This window comes from Equus przewalskii, chromosome 6 (genome assembly GCF_037783145.1).
Source record: "Equus przewalskii isolate Varuska chromosome 6, EquPr2, whole genome shotgun sequence".
Lineage (NCBI taxonomy): Eukaryota > Metazoa > Chordata > Mammalia > Perissodactyla > Equidae > Equus > Equus przewalskii.
The window spans coordinates 13,627,484-13,648,854 of record NC_091836.1 but is presented as its reverse complement, the minus strand read 5'-3'; the positions used below and the strand labels follow the sequence as shown (position 1 = coordinate 13,648,854).

At 34.8% G+C, this 21,371-nt stretch overlaps 1 protein-coding gene across 4 annotated transcripts in view; it reads right to left on the bottom strand.

Moving 5' to 3' along the window:
• DYNC2H1 (dynein cytoplasmic 2 heavy chain 1) overlaps window positions 1-21,371 on the bottom strand; it is a 290,676-nt gene that overhangs the window by 68,387 nt on the left and 200,918 nt on the right. For all 4 annotated transcript variants that reach the window (XM_070624815.1, XM_070624816.1, XM_070624817.1 and 1 more), the window contains one exon: window positions 17,014-17,130. In XM_070624815.1, coding sequence (XP_070480916.1) covers window positions 17,014-17,130 — 117 coding nt within the window. The remainder of the gene's footprint in view (window positions 1-17,013; window positions 17,131-21,371) is intronic.

Here is a 21,371-nt window from a genome sequence, read left to right as displayed (position 1 = left end):
AAAGAAAACCAAAGCAGTCATGTTTTAATGCTCATTTCATATAATTTAGTTAGAATTAAAGGTATACTACTTAATTGAGCAAGCAGAGCTCAACCAGGACAAATGTGTGCTAACTACCCAATAAATTGTTTAAATCAGAAATGTTGAAGAATTGAAATAGAAGGCAAAATTGCTGGTGGCTAGTAGGGTAAGTAAAGCCAAGGCTGAAAGATAGAGGAGGGGGGTATTTTGAGTTGATGCACTGAAGTTGATGTCATAAGCTGTTACATCTTTTTAAAAGAAAAATCGAGAAGCAGCTAGGGAATGCTAGTAGAAAGGAGCTTTTGTTTTAAATATAAATTTGCTAATTTTATATGCCTTGAGAATTTCATGGCTTTTATTTATAATACTATGATATTAATAAACACTAAACCCAGTAGTTACCCCTAGGGAGAGAGGTATAGGATTCTCAGACATCACTGTCAAGAGGACCTTTAGCTTTGTCTGTATCCCTTCATTCTCTGACAGAAAGCCATTATTCCTATATAACTTGAGTATGTAAAACAAAATGACAAATTTTTTTCAAAACTCAGTAATTAATACAAAAACGGCATATTAATAAAACCATATTTGTTTCTAGGAAAGTATCTTTAATAGGCTATCTGTTACACAACTTGGCCAGAGAAATGATACTGCTGCTGTGTGAAGCTATCAGGAAAAGAGGTAATTTAGTAGAATAATAGAATGATAACACAATCTCACATTAAGAGACCTAATAGAGACCGTGATATTTAAGGGGAAGAGTGACTAACATTCTAGAGTAGTGACTATGTGCCAGGCACATCATGCATTTCTATGTGAAGTTATTTTGTTACATTTTATCAGTTTCAGCAAGATAAAAAAAGTGATAGAGAAGAGTGGATTATGAAGAATGATAAAGAATGTCACAGAATTTGAGAATTTGTACCTGTTTGGAGGAAATAATAGAAGGACATTTTGTTCAAAATGGACCTAAAATGAATAGTTTATCTTTTCTTCCATGACCTCCTAAGGTATATTTTTCCATGACAATGGAATGCCTTTTGCTATGCTTATGTGACTCTTAGAAAGACAATAAGACAGCACAAAATGTTCTTGTGTGTGTGTGTGTGTGTGTATGTGTTGTTTTAAAGTTTGAGAAGAGCCCAACTATTGTAATAGAGTGAGAAAACTGGTTTATAACTTTAAGGCTAAAAGTAACAGCATTTCAACAATCAGTGTACAGATTCAATGAGAAAATTAAAAAAAATTCCAACACTGCACAATATCATTACTTAACAGAAAAAGAGTCTACAAACAAAGCATAATAACTTAAGAGACACACAGAACTTATTTTATAATTGCTCGAAATAAGAAGTAGAGAATTTCCACTTCTGTTTTTAGCAGAACTAGATACTGCTGAAAACAATTAAATACGTTGAATAAGTTAAAGCATCTTCTTAAATATACCCAAATGCAACCACAAGCTGAGAAGAAAGTAAGAAATAATTATTCAAACACTAAGTTTTGGGGTTTTACTCTTCATATTCATTAATTTCATCCTGTGTGTGAACACAAGGTATTCTAGATTAGAGATAGATTATTTATCAATTACCTCACGGTAAATAATGTGTGTTGCCCCTACCCCGTTGTCCTAGGCCTTACCTTTGGGGTGACCAGATGAGGCCTAGATCAATTATCCTAAGCAAGTAGCCAGATACTCCACAGGTGCGGAATACAAGGGATGGGAGAAGCGGTTATTCTCTACTTCTAAAGAGGAAGGAGACAACTGTCCTCTTCCCCTCCAAAGAGGATGTTCTAGGATACTAATGGGTTTGAATTCTAACCAACACTGTGGTGTGTAAATAAAATCTCTCCAGGAGCCAAGTGATCTAGAGATGCTTTATCCCTTTTAACATGTAAATACCTAGGGAGATAACACTCTAGTCTCTCTAGCACCCTGGGGCTTAACAGGAACTTAGTCAAGGCTGTAACTTTTGGCCCTCTTAGAGAGATAATAGAAGTTTCATTATTGTTTCTGATCTGAGCAATTAACTAGACAAATGGTTACAAAGCTAATTCTCATGATGTGAAGAGTCATATAAGACTGCGGCTTCTTACGGGAATCCTAAGAAATCCAGAAAGGTTTTTATTTCTCCACATTAAGGGTGAGAGAATGGCAAGCAAGCCATTCAAGTTCCCTGATGCTGGTGAACCTGAATTTTAGAAGTCATGGACACAGGCCTGGAGACCAGAGATAAAGTCCACTATCTGCTCAAGGTGGAGAGGTTAAAAGAATACCTGCAAAAAACTGAAACCCCAAATGACCACACTGCTAGTAGAACGGTGAAATAGAAATAAACTGCCCTTCTGCCCAAGGGCTACAAAGAAAACTGCATATGTTAAAATTTGGTACTAATTGGAGGGGGGAGACTATGTGTGGGGATCTCTCCTCAAAAATAATTGTCACAATCAGAAATTTAGTGGTAGTTCTATGCACCACTACCTTGAGGTTGCAATAAACTTCAAGAAGATATTTAACTTATATGGTTTCCAGACTACTGGTATCTCAAAGTTATTTGAAAGAAGCATGATCCTGACCTGACAAAAACCTAACCCTAAACCTACACTGTAAATTGGATGGTAGAATGCATTTTAATTCTAGACCACAAATAATTCCTACAGGTAAAGTTACCAAAATAACTACTAGCCCATGGATTTAATAAACACAAAATACTATACAAGTAAATAAGGCACTACTATCAAGTTATCATATACAATGTAGAGAAGAAACTGTCAACGAAAATAATCCATAACCAATCTATAAATGAAAATTTGGGTGAGTTTATTCTGAGCTTAAATTTTAGGATTATAACCCGGGAGAGTCTTTCCACAAAGGAACAGAGCACTCCAAAGAAGTGGGGGTATACAGGTTGGTTATACACCCTCAAAGAGTATGTTTCACATATGATTGAAATGTCCCTTTAGAATAGTCATGAGGCTGCTCTGTCAGCACAGCGATTGATGGAAACGGCAGATAGGTCTGCTGTCTCAGTGAACGCCGCGGGATGGCAGGTGTGTTGCCTCGGGCTGGGGGGGGTCACAGATGAGCGCTGCAATCGGTTCCCAGCCTAAAGAAAGATGCTTAATCTTTAAGGAGATGCCAACGTTGGGAGGGGGAGGGAAGTTGCACCTTTATCTCAAGGGCCTTTTGCTCTTGCCATAGGGAATCTCTAAAGCAGATATACAATGCATGCTCAACGGCCTCAGTCAGGCCCTTTTGGAAAGACAAAGTCAGGCCGAATTAGGTTTACACCAAACGGCTTCCTCATATATTCCAATATATCCTATTACTTGCCATTTCTATTTGTCAAAACAAATCCACAAAGACTTCAGGTATTGGAATAATCACATACAGAACACAAAACAATTATGTTAATGTTTCTAGAAATGATAGAAAGTTGTGAACAACAAGCAGATTTCGAAAAGAAACCAAGAGAACTTTTAAAAATGAAAAAATATAATTAAACTGTGAAACTTTAATATTAGATCAGATTTAGTTGAAATACTAGCAAATGAATGAACTGGAAGACAGATCTGTAGAATTTATCCAGAATGCCATTACATAAAAAAATGAAATGGGAAATATGAGAAATAAGTTATGACACATGATGAATAGAGAGAAAAGGTCTAACATATATCTAATCAGAGTTCCAGATGAGAGAAATAGTAAAGCAGAGTCAGTATTTGAATAACCAATACCTTGCCAGTACTGATGAACAGCAGCAATCAAAATTCAAAAAGCCCATCAAGTGATAAGTAAGATTTAAAAATGAATTGAATGGATGGATTAAAGAGAGAGAGTAAACAAATCCACACTGAATCTCATCAGAGTAGAAGTGCAGAAAACCAAGGCAAAGAGATCTTAAAAGCAGCAAGAAAGAAAAGATAGATCAAAGGAACAAAAACTGACTTCTCAATAGCAACAAGAGAAACCAGAGGGAGTAGAATTATCTCTCACTACATCTTCAATATAACGAGAGACAACAGCCGTTAATATAGAAAAATTTTATACATTTTAAAACAGAGAATAATTTAAAGGCATTGTCAGATAAATAAAAACACCAAAGAACTCTTTCTGTACTTCAGGCAGAAGTGAGGTGGACTCAGATGGAAATGCCTGAGCTGCAGGAAGGAATAAAGGACAGTGAAAGTGATAAATGTGGGGCAAAGCCAAACAGGCATCAAATGCAAACAATAAAAAAAGAAAAAAAGACTGAAATACACAACAATAATTGCAAATAAAGTTGGAGTTGGGTATAATGTCCCAAGCTTCTTGAATTCTTTGCTGGGTAGGTAAACATATTTAGTTTAACTTTGATAAGCTATGTATGTACAATAAAATATCTAGGATACCACTAAAAAGGTAGAAAACGTGTGTTAATTTGTAAACTAAGAGAGAAAAACATGAGAGAAAATAATCAATCCAAAGGAAGACAAGGAAAGAATGAAAAAAAAGTAGGAAAAATATAAAACATAAGATATAATACAAAGTAATCCAAATTAATGTAAACAGACTAAATGTTCCAGTGAAAGACCAAAGAAAATCCAGCTATAGGCTCTTTATAAGATATATCCATAAAAAGAATGATTCAAAAATTGAGAGTAAAAGTCTGAAATAAGATACATCTAGCAAAGAGTAACTAAAAAAAGCTGAGATTTATTAACATAAGAAAAATAGGAAAAACACTATGAGAGAATTACTTTACAATGATAAAGTTTAAATTATCAGGAAGAAGCAGCATTTCTATAATTATATAATTTGTATAATTCAAAAACTGATAGTAAAAAACCATTATATATAAAATATGAGCAAAACATTTTAAAAACTTGATCTAACAGATGTAATTTGGTCATAAATTTCAAAAGATTTGTGTCATAAGACCACATTCTCTGATCACAATATAGTTATAATAGAAATCTATAACTAAAAGGTAACCAAGAAAGCAACTTATGAATAAAAACTGGATTACAGAAAATGAAATTATAATGGGATTTAGAAAATATTTGAAACTGAGCAATAATGAAAACTGTATATACATATAAAATGTGTAGGATACAGTTAAAATAGTAATATAGCCTTCAGTGTTTAGATTAAGGAAAAAAAGGTGAGGGGGAATTACTGAATCAAACCCCCAAATCAAGAAGCAGAACGTTGCAAAAAGAAGAGACTAAAGCAAAGGAAGTACAAATGAAGAGGCACACCATATCCTTGGAGAGGAGAGATCTCTCAGCTCCAAATCAACCCCTCTTTCTATTCTCTTTGTGTATAGCTTTGTGATGCTGAGGCTGAGACTCCGAAAACTAAAGTTCTCCTTTGCCAGCTGCTGTCCTGTTAGGTTCTGACAAATGGAATTTCTAGAGGAGAATGGAAAGTAGGAATAGGAGAAAAGGAACTTCATCTTTCCTGTTGCTTGATTCTTCTTAGCATCCTCCCAGCAGCAGCCCTTAACCCCTAGCAGCAGCAGCTGGTTCCAGCATCCAGCTTATTTTAGGACCCGAGAATCAGCCACAGCACCCCCTCAGACAGACAGTACTTCTGAGGAGGCAGCACTCCGTCCTGAGTCTGAGCCCCAGCTCTCTGGGGCCTTTCTCTAAGTTTCTAGGTTTTGATTACCTCAGACTCTTCTCTTTGTTCCCCTAAAACCTGGGAAGGTATTGCTTCCTGCAAATATCTCAGTTATTCAACTATTCCTTTTTTGCTTTTTCTCAGCCCTCTAACACTTGTATAACCAATTCCCTATATTATATCATCTGTTGAAATACCTGCTGTGTTTTGTGCTTAGCTGACTGGAATCCCACAAGTAAAAAGCAAGTCACTATAAATTATATATTTCTTCTTATCAAAAGAAATAAAACTTATCAGGTTTTTTTTTAGGGGGGTGGTGGTAGCTAAAGCTTTACTAAAAACTAAATTTCAAGAGAAATCTTCACTTGGAACTTGCTGAAACCGTGGATTATATTTGCTGAGTTTCAGAAGTTTTCAAAAGCACAAAAACAGCTCTATATCCAAATGAGAAATCCTTTTATCCAATAATGGTATATATTCTAGATATGTTCCCTACCTTAAATTTCCTAAAACCAGAAAATAGTAATCATATTTTATATGATTTCACCTTAATTAAAAGGAAAGAAGAGGGCCAGTCCTGGTGGCCTAGTGGTTAAGTTCTGTGCATTCTCCTTCAATGGCCAGGGTTCAGTTCCTGAGTGTGGACCTACACCAGTCATTTAGTCGCCATGCTGTGCCGGCAGCCCACATACTAAAAAACAGAGGAAGACTGGCATGGATGTTAGCTCAGGGTATATCTTCCTCAGCAAAAATAAATAAATAAAAGAAAGAAAATTGGACAAGAGTCTGGGAGGAAGAAATAATCAATTTAAAAGCTATTTTTAGTTGAAGAATATAAAAAATACTAGTTCTATTAATTGTTTATTCTAGCACTCTGGATTTTAATTTTATTAAATTTCAGTGCATCTTTTGAAATTAAGCTATTCTGAATCTACAAGTTTAATCTGACAGATACACAAATCTACTTACCCGTCTGAACAAAGAAATAATAGTTACTGGGTCAACTGGTTCAATTAGTGCTTACCAAAAAAATCCATCGCTTATTTTTCTCTCAATAAATTCGATCAGCCTAAAAGAGACAGTTTTACATGTATCTCTTATCGCAAAGTAATTTAAATGAGAATTAATGGGAGTTCTCAAGCTATATAAGGGAAATGTAAATTGGTCAGAATGTCAGTAATTCTCACCAGTTATCATCATCAACCAGGTATTAATGTCAGTAATTCTCACCAGTTATCATCATCAACCAGGTATTAAAAATTGCTGGGTGAATTTTAAAGCATGACTGACCTTTCAAATGCATACATGCAGAATAGTAAATGAGACTAAATTCTTTATGTGTTTTGCTTTTCAGTATTTTGCTATTCAAATTATTGTTTTTTAAACTACTATTTCAGTAGAAATCCCAAGAAAAATGTCAAAAAAATGAGATGTTACCAAATTATGCATCTGAACTATTTAAAAGATGATATAACATATGAATTAACAGTTAACACAAAGTAACATTAAAAGTTATAATTATATATTTGTATACATTATATATTTTCCTGAAAAAGATATAATTACTAATATGGTCTCTAAAATTTAGACAATCTTAACCTTCAAGCATGAAAGGCTACATTAATAAAAGATCTTGAATATGATATCCTCAGCACCACTAGGGTTTGTTATACTTACCTTTCAAAAATCTATAAATCTTTAAAGAAATAAAAATGATAAAAAATGTTTAATCCATGAAAAAACGTTTAATCTTTAAACATGAAGAGTCTATGTTTTGCAAACTGTGTTCACATCTATTTTTTACATACAATAGCCCAGCGAAGATTGATTCTAGTTTTGAAATATCTTTGATTCTTCCCTTACTCTACATTCACATTGGCATAATACTCGATGAAGATCCCATCATCTTGCTCTCAGAACACTGTAATTTCCTCTTACTTGGTTTCCACGCCTCTTGTATCTCATTCTAAGCCACTGTTTACGTCACCATCAATTTTGCCTTTACAAAACACAGATCTTTTCATATCACCTTCCCATCCCCTTATTAGCTTTGTTGCATCCCCACTGCCTACAGGATAAAGCGACACTAAACCCTTTCCAACTTGGTCCTACTAAAGGTTTTGCTGTTATGTCCAGCCATTCTATTTTAAGCATTCTTCACTCCAGTCAGGTAAGAATAACAAACATGGCAGACTTTTCACTCTCCCTAGAATACCATTCTCTCTTTTTTTTAATCTAGAGAATTTCTTACTCATCATGTAACCTTTTTTTATCTAGAGAATTCCTTACTCAGGTAACCTCTCCTGACTTCCTCTCAGCAGAATTAATCATTCCCTCCCCCAGCCTCCCAAAGAACATAGTAATACCTATGTTTGTGCACTGCTATCATCTCTTAATGAATCATAGCACCTAGCATAATGCCTAGCATACAGCAGGCATTTCAGAAGATATTTGATGAATGAATGAGTGAATGAACAAATGAATGCGGAGACCAGGTTAGCACTCCTTTTTTACACAGGAAAAAGTTCAGAAGTGATTCGGCTAAGGTCATCTAACTAGATTAGGACCTAGATGACTATTATTTACATTTCATCAAAATTTACTTATTTTTGTTGCTTAAGTGTAATTATTCTAAGTGTAGCTAGTAATTACCCATAACCTGATAAAAATAATTATGAAAAACTCTAAAATAGGAATGTGGCTTTAAGTTGTTTCATTTGAAACATTTACATGTATAAATTTTAAAAACTCTCCCCAACTAAGAGAATTTCTATTCTTACGTGCCATATCTTCATTTGTCTAATTTAAAATACAACTTTTATGAGAATTTATTATATAAGTTATAAATTATGACTATAGGAACATGGAGAGGGAAATGAGTAACAGTTGAGAAGAGCTTCTGAAAAATGCTGGGACTTTATCTGGCCATTATTGGTTTAGCGTAACTAGGAGATCAGGAGAAGGACACAGCATTTGGAAGGTCCTGGCAGACAGAATCTACCATGGTTTATTCATAAAACATTGAGCTCTGCCTTACTGCAAAAGAGGCTTACAAGCAAGGTTGGATATGGAGCCACACTGTGAAAAAAAGATTTTCTTTAGAAAAACTAATGTGATGACATGAAATATCATTTGGAGAAAGTATAACTTTTTAAAGATATAAAAAGTTATCTATAAAAAGATAACTTTTTAAAGAATCTACATTTATCTTATAAATAAGAGTTAAAATGAAGTGTAAAAAGTTACACTTGTTTCTGGAAAAATGGCAAACGGTCTCCCACTTCTAAATCCTGTCTTCAATAAAACAAGAAGATAGAGAACCGAGAAGATGGCACAACAAGAATGGGAAACATCTGGGAGACAGAGGGATTTGGGTGTTTGTAAGTGGGAGGATGTGGTAACTTAGCTGAAGAAGGCTGGGTGCCATGGCTGGGGCCAGGCTAGGCAGCGTTTTTAGGTGTAAACTTTTCTTCTCACATTGTGCTGAATGAATCATTGCCTGCCATGTCACCACTTCGGGGCTAAAAATAGCAATATCATGCACCAGCCATAGACAGCAGGGTACTTGACATTACATAGCATGCAGTCCAGCTAGTGGGGGGAATAGATTGAAACAGGTGTAAGTGGGAAGCCTGGCTTTTGGAATTGCAAGCTCTCAGAGAATCAAACAGGAGAGATGCAAAAAAACAAAACAAAACAAAAATCCACACCTATGTATATTATGGTGAAATTTAAGAAGATCAGAGATAGAATGTTGTAGAAGAAAAAAACCAAATCACTTATAAAGAAACAAGAATTAGATTAACAGCAAACTTATTCAATAAAAAGACAAAAGTAATATTTTCTAAGCATTGAAGGAAAAGATTCAGCTATACTATCAGTTTATCAGTTAAATGTGAAGATGAAATAAAGATATTCTCAGATGTAAAAATCCCCTGAAATGTTACTGCACAAAGAACAACATTTTAAAATATTGTTTTGGAATTGGCTTAAAATTAGAGTTTACTCCCTCTGAGCCAGATACCACTGATTCTTTTCATTTCAATGAGATACAAATTTCAGAACAGAGAGAAAACAGTTCATAGATTCACATGCTGTTTATTTCTCTATTAAAAGCAATGCTTAAACTATATTTATTTGGTTTTAGCCTTCCACTTGAAAGTAAAAATCTGACATATCTAAGCAGTCCTAGACATCACAGTAGCCTGAGAATCTCTCGCTACTTAGTCTCCCAAGGGCTTAACTCCGCTAACTTACTAAGTGAACAGATTTCTTTGTAAACAAACAGGAGAGCCCTTTCCTTAATTAGAGGAAGGTAAGGCAACCAGTCCCACAGTGAAAGAACTGAAAGCAGGGAACTTTACAGATATTATTAGTTCTCACAATGAAAACTTAAAAAGCAAAGTGATTTTTGGCGTACCTTACTAAGGAATAATGCTCATAAATTTATCAATATATTCTAATGTTTGTATGAAATGAAGAGATTTGGTGCGAGTAGGGTGAGGTGGAGTTGGAGATATAGGATTACTGAAATGGACCATTATACATATTTGGCTCATAAAAATTAAAAGACAAAAAGTTTGTGTTAAGTTTTAATGAAGTTAGAACTTTCTAAACTGCATATGCCCATCTCTGCAAGAAAAGAACAGGGAAGAATTACCTCCATCCTATGAAAATGTAAAAAGTAACTTCACATACTATTAAAGCAACTGTTCCTCAAGATATAAAGGAGAAAAAAATTCATTATTTGTGTTTTGTACATTCATACTGGTCCTAAATGTTGTGCTAAGAATGTAAGAGGATTAGTTTTACTTTTATGCTTTAGACTTTTGTTTTTCCTGAGGAAGATTCAGCCTCAGCTAACATCTGTTGCTAATCCTCCTCTTTGTTTTTTTTTTTTGGTGAGGAAGCTTGGCTCTGAGCTAACATCTATTGTCAATCTTCCTCTTTTTGCTTGAGGAAGATTGTCGCTGAGATAACATTTGCACCAGTCTTCCTCCATTTTGTATGTGGGATGCCGCCAAAGCATGGCTTGATGAGTGGTGTGTAGGTCTGCTTTGGGATCCAAACTCACGGACCCTGAGCCACCAAACTGGAGTGTGTGAACTTAACCACTACACTACCAAGCCGGCCCCCAATCCTCCTCTTTTTGCTTGAGGAAGATTCGCCCTGAGCTAACATCTATACCAGTCTTCCTCTATTTTGTACGTAGGTTGCCACCACAGCATGGCCGCTGACGGGTGGTGTAGGTCCGTGCCCCGGAACTGAACCCAGGCCACTGAAGTGGAGCATGCCAAACTTAACCACTAAGCCATGGGACTAGGCCCAATTTTTATGTTTTAGACTTTTAAAAATGGAATTACGTAACAAAATGACTTTTTCTTTAATACTCGTGAGTATAATCAAATGATAAATAATGACATACTTATTCAATACAAATATTATTATTCTTACTTTTCTGGGTGAGGAAGATTGGCCTTGAGCTACATCTTGACTGGATTGAAGTGTGACATTGAGAAGAGAGAAATGGAATAGCTGGGGCTATATAAATAGTTGTAAAGAGTGGGAAGAATACTTCATATATCCCTTTTGAGCTAATAATTAAAAAGAAATGCACATACCAAATAATCTACTAATTGCTGAAACAGTAGAATTCTATGTAGCCAGTAGCAGGAACAGAAAAGCAAGGCAAGGCCTAGTCTTCAGATGGTTTAACACTAAGAGAAGTAGTTATACCAAGTTATCCTAAATCTCTAAAAAATATGTATTTAAAAAATATATTTAAGAGGCAAGAGAGGGCTGGGCCCATGGCCAAGTGGTTAAGTTCACACACTCCGCTTCGGCGGCCCAGGGTTTCACCGGTTCGGATCCTGGGCGCGGACATGGCATCGCTCGTCAGGCCATGTTGAAGCGGCATCCCACATGCCACAACTAGAAGGACCCACAACTAAAATATACAACTATGTACTGGGGAGATTTGGGGGAAAAAAGGAGGAAAAAAAAAGAGGCATGAAGTTTCTATATTTATCACTGATCCCTTGTTTAGCAAAAATCATTGTTTCATGAAGTTTCTATATTTATCACTGATCCCTTGTTTAGCAAAAATCATTGTTTCTATTTTCTTGAAAGTTTTAAGAACTTTGCTGAATTCTTCAGCATCTTCAACTACTTCCTCTACTTCCTTCCTACTAGCCTAAAAGCACTCTAATACTTCCCATCTTTAAGAAAAAACATACTGGGCCCCATAACTCAATCACTCTATTTATCTACTTCTCCTTGGTAGCACGTTTATAGAAAGAACTGTCTGTACATACTCTCTCCTTGTCTCATATTTCTAGCTAGCCTTTCAAACCTAACTTCTAGGCTCCTCATTCCATCTAAATTTTTCTTATCAAGGTCAAGGTCACCAATGATTTTTATTCTGAAATTCAATGATCAATTCTGTCCTCATTTTGCTTAACCTCTCAGAAGCACTTTGGTGTACTTAACAATTCCTTTCCTAATGAAAGACTCTCCTCAGGGTTTCTGTGACACCACAGTCTTCTCTGTTCTTGCTTTGTTCAACTTTTTGTTTTTGTTTCCCCTCATTAATAGTCTCATCACTCCTTTCCAGACAATAACTCTAAATGTTGGATTCCTCAGGGCTCATTAGTGAGCCCTTTTTCTTCTCTCCCTCACTGTCCTCTCTCTTTAGATGATATAATGCTTTCTAATGACTTAAATGTTCCCTAGATGCTAATACATTCCAAATTTATACCACTAGTCCAAACATCCATTTTGAGCTCCACATTGGTATATCCAACTATCTATTAGATGTACAAAATTAAACTCTTGATCATCTCTGAGGCAGCACTGCTTATTCCATCCCGGCCCTTGCAGGATTTGTTCCTCTCTGTTTTCCCTGTCAGTAAATGGTGCCACCTCTACCCAGTCACCAAATTCAGAAAACCAACATATCCTTTTTTTAACCCCAACATCCAAATCCATATTTCTATTCTTTCAGTAATACTTCCAATATCTACCTTGAATCCACACACTTCTCTCCTTCTGCTGTACTACCATAATCTGAGCCACCTTCAGCTTTTACCTGTACTACTGCAAAAGCCTTCTGATTGTTCTCCTTACTTCCTCTTGAACCTCACTCCAAACTAATTTCTACACAACAGCCAGAGGGATCTTTTGAAACTGTAAACAGGATCATAGCTACTCTACCAGGTAAAGCTCTTTCATGGTTTCCCATTGCACTTGGAATAAAATACAAACTCCTTACTCTATCCTAATCATGCCCCTTATCTCATTCCATTCTGTCCTTTAGTCTCTGTACTCCAACCTAACTGACTCCCTTTCAGGCTTATTGAATGTGCCACGCTTTCTCTCTTCTTGAAGAATTTGTTCATGCTGTCCTCTCCGCTTAGAATGGTCTTCCCCTCCAATTTTGTCTGGCTGGCATCTTCCTGTTGCTCACTTCTCAGATTCAATTTCACTTCTCAAGCAAGATATTCCCTAACTATCCAGGCCAAAATAGGTCTTCTCTCTTTTTCTTTATAATAGCACCTGTCCCTCCCTTCTACAGCATTTGCAATCATTTTTAATAATAGATTTATTTGCTTATTTACTTGTTTAACTTTTTAAACGTATCTCTTACAAACTAACTGTAAACTCCATGGGTTAAGTACCATGACTGTTCTGCCCACAACACAGTCCCTAGCGTAAAACCACTGAAACAAAATAGGTGTTCAATTAAAATATTTTGAATGAGTGACTGAATAATATATAATTATACAAGTAATAAAAATAATTTGCTTAGAAAAGGGGCAAATGAGGTAGTGGTCACATATTATAAATCTCTATACCTTCAACAGAAGTTAACTGAATAGTTAACAGAGAATGCTCACATATACCAGTATACCAGGCACTATTATAAAAGCTTTACATGTATTAACTCATTTAATCCTTATGAGACTGCTATGAGGCAAACACTATCACTATCCCCATTTTATAGATGAGAATTGAGACACAGAGAAGTTGAGTGTTTTCCTAAGTTACACAGCTAGTAAGCACTAGAACTAGGATTTGAACCCAGTAATCTGACTCTAGAAGCCATATTCTTATACCATATTATGTTAGATCAGTGGTGAGCATTAAAAACATTTAACTGCTAGGTCCCTACCAGCAGACACAAGGACCATCCATTCAGAACAGAGGTTGGCTGTAACCGAGTGAAACGGCTGTAGAGGTGAAACCAGCTGCATACCAGGTTTGGAGAAACAGTTCTCCAGAGAGTCTCTGAACAAATTCTTTTCAACCTATTCACCAAAAGGGAAATAGCCAGCTCCAATAGGATATAAATATTCCATCTAGTGAGAACTTTTAACAAACCATATTTACTTGATCCTTAAACAGGAAGAAAAAACAGTTATGTCCTAATGACATTATGTACCACGGCAAATTATCTCATACTTAAAATATGTTCTTTCCATTAAAATTAAAGCACAATACTTAGTAACTAAGAGTTTTATCTTGGGAAAGAAAAATTATAATCTTTTTCAATTAGAGATTATTTAACTCATGTTGCTTTGTACAAAGAAATAACTACCAAATTGGAAATCGAGGAAAGTAAATTTTCAAGAGATTACTAAAAAGAGGCTCACGTAATAAGCAAAAGATGAAACTAGAGCTAGAGTGATCCTTTCTTACATGTACCATTTCTGTGAACCTACACTTTAAATGTTTTGTGAGCTTCTAAAGGATAGGGCAATTGCTTACTCATCTTTTATTACCCCAGAGTTTGCAAGGCATATCTCTGGAAAGCTATAGAGATAAAGTGGTATTTGTATTGACTAGTAAGGACTATAAAAAACAGTACTCCAAGTGAAAAGAGAGGCAGAGAATTAATTTGAGTTTCTAATATTGTGTTGTGTCTTGGGAGGTAAATAATTTATATATTTTAAGTCACTTCTTTTGGTCTTCTTTATTTAATAATAGGAAAAAACTCTTCAGAATCACAGAGAAGGTATCTGTATGTGTTAGCAGAGAGTAGGTGGATGGGGGTGGGGACAACAATAAAATCTGGTGGGCCTGATGGAGATAAACAGGTAGGGTAAGGAAGACTAAACTACGTATTTCTGGAAACTTCACAGTTGGAAGAGACAACTCTAGGAGCTGCCCAAATGTAAGAGAATGCAGTCCAAAGGAAAGCGAGTTAGTAGAAGACCACATACTCAGCAATGTGAGTTGTCCCTTGCAACTTCACAGATGTTCATTAAAACTACTGACAGGACTCAGGACATGCTACACCAAAGTATGACATTGTGGCATACTACATGTTTTAAACTGAAGGAATCTGAGAAACAGCAGGTGCAGGAAGGACCCTTTGACCTTTCCTTGAGGTAAGTTATAAGACCCTCATGGGAGAGGTGCCCTCCCCAGAGGAAAGGTATATCTGAAGATGGAGAGAGGCTGAGAGGAATCTGAACGAACAGGCCTTGCTAAGTTTTCCCCAGGTTACTACTCTTAACTTATACACCTTTCGTCCTATCACATTTTCCCACAACTTTGCATTCTTCATCAAACCTGGCATAAAAATGCTTGGGTTTAACCACTTCTTTGGGTCTTCATTTTCTTATGAGAGCTCTCATGTCAAATAAAATATATTAAATAAGTTTGTGTGCTTTTCTCTTGTTAACCTGTCTTTTGTAACAGAGACCCAGCTGAGAAACTAAAAGGGTAGAAAGAAAAAGATATTTTTCTTCCCCAACACTACGAAATAATATGACTGGATTTTTGTGAAATATAGGGGCAGAAGTTTCACCTTAAGGCCAGATCTAATGTAGGGTAAAAACAACATGAACAATGCAAATTCAGAAGCAAAGACAGAAAATTATAAAGAAGTAAGCTAACAAAATCATGGAGGAGCTTCAGTCTTACTCAAACTTGGAAATTAGGTCAAACAAGTTCACTTATATTTCAGAGGGAAGAAAAGTCTCCAACAGCTACTTAGACAATGTCTCTAAAATGTAGGATGAGATCTTTGTAATAAGTAGGATCACTTCTACAATAGGTTTGTTATTTAGTAAGGGATAAACTTAGTTAACTATTCAAATCATTCACTTTCTATCTTATTCTCTAAGTGAAGACTTTGAAAATAATTTTACACTATTCTTCTCAGAATAGCTATATTATATAATATACAAACATGAAAATATATATGCTTGTATATGTGTACACATTTTAAGAATTACATGGATCTAGAAAATCATTAGAAAATTCATAATAGTCACTTTCATATTTAAAAAAAGTTGGAAACTGTTACAAGAAACTGAATCTTGAGAAGAACATTATCAAACACGGAGATAAAGAATGAACTGCTAAAGGAGAGAAATGAAAATTCATGTAAATTTGGTTATTAATTTAAAGATAAGCAAAGGTTGGTTTCAGAAAAGATGGATAAAGAATAGTAACTTCAATAGGAATTGGTATGAAGAACAGAGATCAGGGCCATGACCCTGACTTCAGAGTCAGGAATACGTACAATGTGATTACCTATATGACTCAGGGAGACATGTGGAGCATGGGTTTAGAATGCCAGAGGATAGTAGTATTTCTTTTCATTCTCTAATTTTTCCTCAAGCTAGCTATATAAAGCTTTATCAAGATAATGATCTGAATAAAAGTGACAATTCCAGTTAGTGGGGATCATTGTTTATGGAGACTCCTGACAATCACCAATTGTTGAGACTAAGTCATAATAACTCAAAATTACAATACTGTAAGGTTTGAGGATTTTGAATTTTTAGAGAGCTTTAACCTTTTTCATAGGTTCTGATATAAGCCTAATTTGACTTCTCTTATTGAAGAAGGTTAGATTTGACATATAGGTATTTTTATATAAACATATGAATTGCAAAGTTATATTTTTTGAATTCCAGAGAATAAATCCCTATTCAATAAGAATAGGAATCATAATACTCTAATGGCTTTGCCTAGTTAGCAAGCAACTATAGAATAACTATTCTACAATATAAAAACAAGTTGATTCCCGTTGTTTTTCCTGAGCACTTTGATTCCTTTGAAAAATTTCACCTTTAATAGCAGTCGTTGACTTTACAGAAAGAGGAGAGGAAAGGCAAGAATGAGCAAAATATATAGCAGGTATAAAAGATGAAACAGCATATTACCAGGGTAAAACAACTTATCCTGGTGACACTGCTTCTTTAGCTGATTTACTTCTAATTAGTATTATTTCTCCCATCTCTTTCCAGGATACTATATATATTAAGAACAGATCAGTGCAAAATTTTACCAACAGGGACAATCTGGGTATAAAACTGGAAAAGAAGGATAGGGAGAGAAAAGAAAAAAAATCAGAAGACTATTCCACCACTAACCTGGTTTAGTTTCTTCCAGAGACTGAGGATGGGAGAAAGTTCATTAGACCAGATTTCTCTATCAAATTTGCAACCAGCTGTTACTGATCTACCCAAGATCCTCAACTGTGAAATAACCTGAAAGAAAATAACATGTAACAATAAGTGAAAATGACTTCAGTCAAAGAGAGAGAAATAGCATAGGTACAAAAATAGCCATATTTATTTTATAAAAATAAAGATCAAATATAAACAAGTTTTCATCCCATTCTCTCTGTTGAATTGACAATATTTTAATGATTTATTTGAGCAGTTACAAAACAAAAGTACTTGGGGCTGCCTCCATGGCCTAGAGGTTAAGTTTGGTGCACTCCGCTTTGGTGGCCCGAGTTTGTGGGTTCAGATCCTGGGTGTGGACCTACACTACTCATCAAGCCATGCTGTGGTGGTGACCCACATACAAAATAGAGGAAGACTGGCACAGATGTTAGCTCAGGGACAATCTTCCTCATCAAAAAACATAACTTAAAATTGAGAGAAGCCATTATAAAAATTACATATCATAATGGCTTTTATTTGAAAAGCTGCTTCTTTAGCCAGAAAGCTCTAATTATCCACTATTAATAACCTCTTAGTGTCTTATTTGCTCATTTCTGAAATCTAAAATATTTTTCAGTTTGATTTAAATTTCATAATTTCAAAATGCTGATAAAGATAGTTTTTTTGAAAATACGAAATGACAGGAAAGACACAAAAGAGCATAGCAAACTGTTTAAAAGAGCAAAACAATTTTAAGTAATTATTGATTGATAAAAATTATCAAAAATCTAAGTTTTAAGGCTCTATATTAACTTTAAGTTGTCATCTCAATGTTTCCTTTAACTTAAGACTCAAATGAAAGCAGTATAAATCAATTAGTTAAAATGAGGTGGGTAAACAAATATGTCCTATTTAGGGCTTTCACTTCTGTAACTTCCTTGTTCTCAGCTTCTTGATCTTCATTCTCATCAAAATCAGTTCACTCACATTTTCTTTTCTAAAACAGTGTTTAATGACTTCCATGTTAACAACATTAATCTAAATCATTTGCTAAGAATGATCCAGAATATTACTGAGTAGGCTAAATATTGTATTATAGATATTGGAGTGTGTATATAAAATCAGTGAGGTATCCACTGATTGTTCTTTGCAAATATTTCAACTTAATAAGAAAGCTGTGCTATCTCATTGCTTATCTAACATAAACAAAATAAACCCCAAAGCTAGCAGCCATATGCTTTCCTAAGCTAGTATTTTAAACATCGACATTTGCAGCATGTTGACTACTTTTCTGTTTCATTTTTTGAGAGATGTAAGTTCTTTTCCCTTCTTAACAGATTGGGCTATATTTCAAATTTTGTTGAGTTCTTGTATTAGTAAAGTTTGTAATAAAATAAGGGCCATAAATCTTTCAAAATGAACGCACTACTTAATTGTTAAACATCCACAATCATGCTGTAAAACCAAGTTACTTCTAGAGCTTTTGATTGATTTTCTAATCTCGAAAAAATTGTGGTGATTCAGTGTTTCATTTTCTTTGTTTTTCTGATAAATTATTTTCATTTGCTCTAGCTGAACCCTACAACAGCACCTAATTTATCAGCTTTGCTAGACAGCAAAACATCACTAGTTGGTAGTCAGAAGAAGTGCTATTTTAACTCGGGTAAAATTTGCTATCACTTATTTGTGTTTTAAATTTGCCAAATATGACAGAAAACAAATAAGAACGCAGCGAGATGGCTAAAGGAAAAAAGGTTCAAATATTTTTTTATACATGATGTTAAAAACTATTTTAAGAATAAAATGTTTACCAGCCCTGAAAAGGTCATGTTTTCTGTCCTAGAAAAAATAACATGTGAAGCTTGCTTTTCTTAATAACACTATCATTATGTAAGCTTTAATAATCAGAGAATAATAGAAAGGGAGTCCAAATATATAATAAAATATTTTTATAGTGAGAATAGGGCTATAACTTATAACAATGAGTCATCTTTTGTTTTTACAAAATCCTACATATTTATCTTTTTACAAAGCACAGATCATTCATGGTTTAAACCAATTAAAGATTTTTTTTCAATAATACTCCTTCAAAATGGTGTCAAAGCGGATAAAATTTCCCATGAACAACACATTTACATCATTTCTTGCATGTTCTATCCAACAGTTTGCATTATGCCACTGGAACACTGTGGGGCATCTACAAGGTTGTAAGGAAGCAACAGAAGAGATGCTGACACTCCTATTCCGCCTGTCCTCATTCCAAAGAACAATGAGAGATGCTTCAGAAATACCTATGCTTCTTCTGAGCAATTGGTGTGTTTTTAATGTAAGACACTAAATCTTACAGACAACTGTATTTTCCTTTGGATACTATGAAGCACAGACAATTTCTTTTTTGTTTTAAGATTTTATTTTTCCTTTATTTCCCCAAAGCCCTCCGGTACACAGCTGTATATTTAGTTGTGAGTGCCTGTGGTTGTGCTATGTGGGAGGCCGCCTCAGCGTGGCCTGATGAGCCCCATCACATCTACGCCCAGGATCTGAATTGGCAAAACCCTGGGCGGCTGAAGCAGAAGGCGCAAACTTAATCACTCGGCCATGGGGCCGGCCCAGAATTTCTGATCTAACAATATCAACTTTACAGAACCCCAGAGCATGAGCTTTGTTGTTTGTTTTGTCCTCTTTTGGCATAAACTGTTTCCCTAGTTTTATTTTCTTTTCGTTTCCTAATTTTATCTTTGACTGATTTCTTCAACTATTGATTTTATACTAGTAGATTATTTATATTTTTGTAAGTCACCTCCAGTATAATCTTTCCTGGAATGTGAAGAAATACAGATTTTAAAAATAAACTCTCATTCCCAGTTTAAAGATGAGAAAATGGATTGTCAAAGAAATTAAGTAAATTACATTTTTGTCTCAGGAAATATGGCAGACTAAATGTCTGGAGAACATTTTCTAACACAGTACATTTAAAAATTATGAATAAATACCACCACCATCAACAAAAAACTTAAAATTTATGACTGAAATATCAGGGAAATTAAGGGAAATCTTTAAATGCTAGAGCCAAAGAGGAGAGCTAATCTAGAGATCTAGGTAAACTCTGAAGCCAGCATTTCTGCTGGGGCATCTGCCCATCCCAAGAGGCCTACAGCTTGTCTTGTTTATTTACTTTTTATTTTGAACTACTTTTAGACTTACAGAAAAGTGACAAAAATAGTACAGAGAATTCTCATTCACCACTTCACCCAGCTTTCCGTGATGTTAACATCTTATATAATCATAGTACAGTTATCAAAATGAGGAAATTAACATTGGTAAAATACTATTAACTACACTACTATAGACTTTATTCAGATTTTGCAAATTTTTCCACAAATGTTCTCTTTTCGTTTCAGGAGAAAAACCACCTTATATTTAGTTGTTATTTATCTGCAGTATCGCCCAAAACTGTGACAGTCTTTCCTTGTCTTTCATGACCTTGGGTGAAACCTGCAAGAATGCTGGTCAGTTACTTGTAAAATGTCCCTCACTTGAGTTCATAAGGTCTACATTTCCCAAGGTAGGAAATAGAAATCTAGAACCCTCAAAAAAGCAGGACCCAAAAGGATAATTAGAGAACAACCTGCCCTGCAGAGGAACGACTAGGGACACTTGCTTTTCTCTGCCTTGGCTTCAGGGTGATAATGTGATCTGTTTGAAATACTTGTGATCATGAAAATTCCACATATCAAAACTTATGGAACTGCAGTGAATGAGATTCTTGAGGAAAATTAAAGCAGTAAGTGCTTATGTTTGAAAAGAACCAATGCTGAAAATTGAGCCAAACTTAATAAATTATGAAGTTGAGAATGTAGATGGAAGTACAGAATAATGAGCAAGAAAAAATTTAATAAAATAGGAAAAAGGTACAAAAGAGATCAGATTAAAAAAAGTTTAGTAAAAAGACTAACACGAGATCTCTGACTAGATTGAGTGATATATAGATAGATGATAGCTAAAATAAGAGAATGCAAAAATTTATTTTAAAATTCTAATTTTAAAAGTAATACAATTGCAGATATAGAAAAGACTAAAAGACAATAGGAGATTATTTTGAATAGGTTTATGCAATAAAAGTTGCAAATTTGGGTGACAGAGAAATTCCTAGAAATTAATAAAAGTCTCAAGAAAAAATAGAAAAACTAAATGGGTCTATAGCTGCTTAAGAAATTAAATAAGAAGTAAAAGATATTATCTCAAAGTAAATCCCAGACACCAGCAGTTCACATAAAAGTTCTACTAACATTCGTCAAACAGAAATTCAAATCTTTCATTATCCATTTCAAAGACTAGAA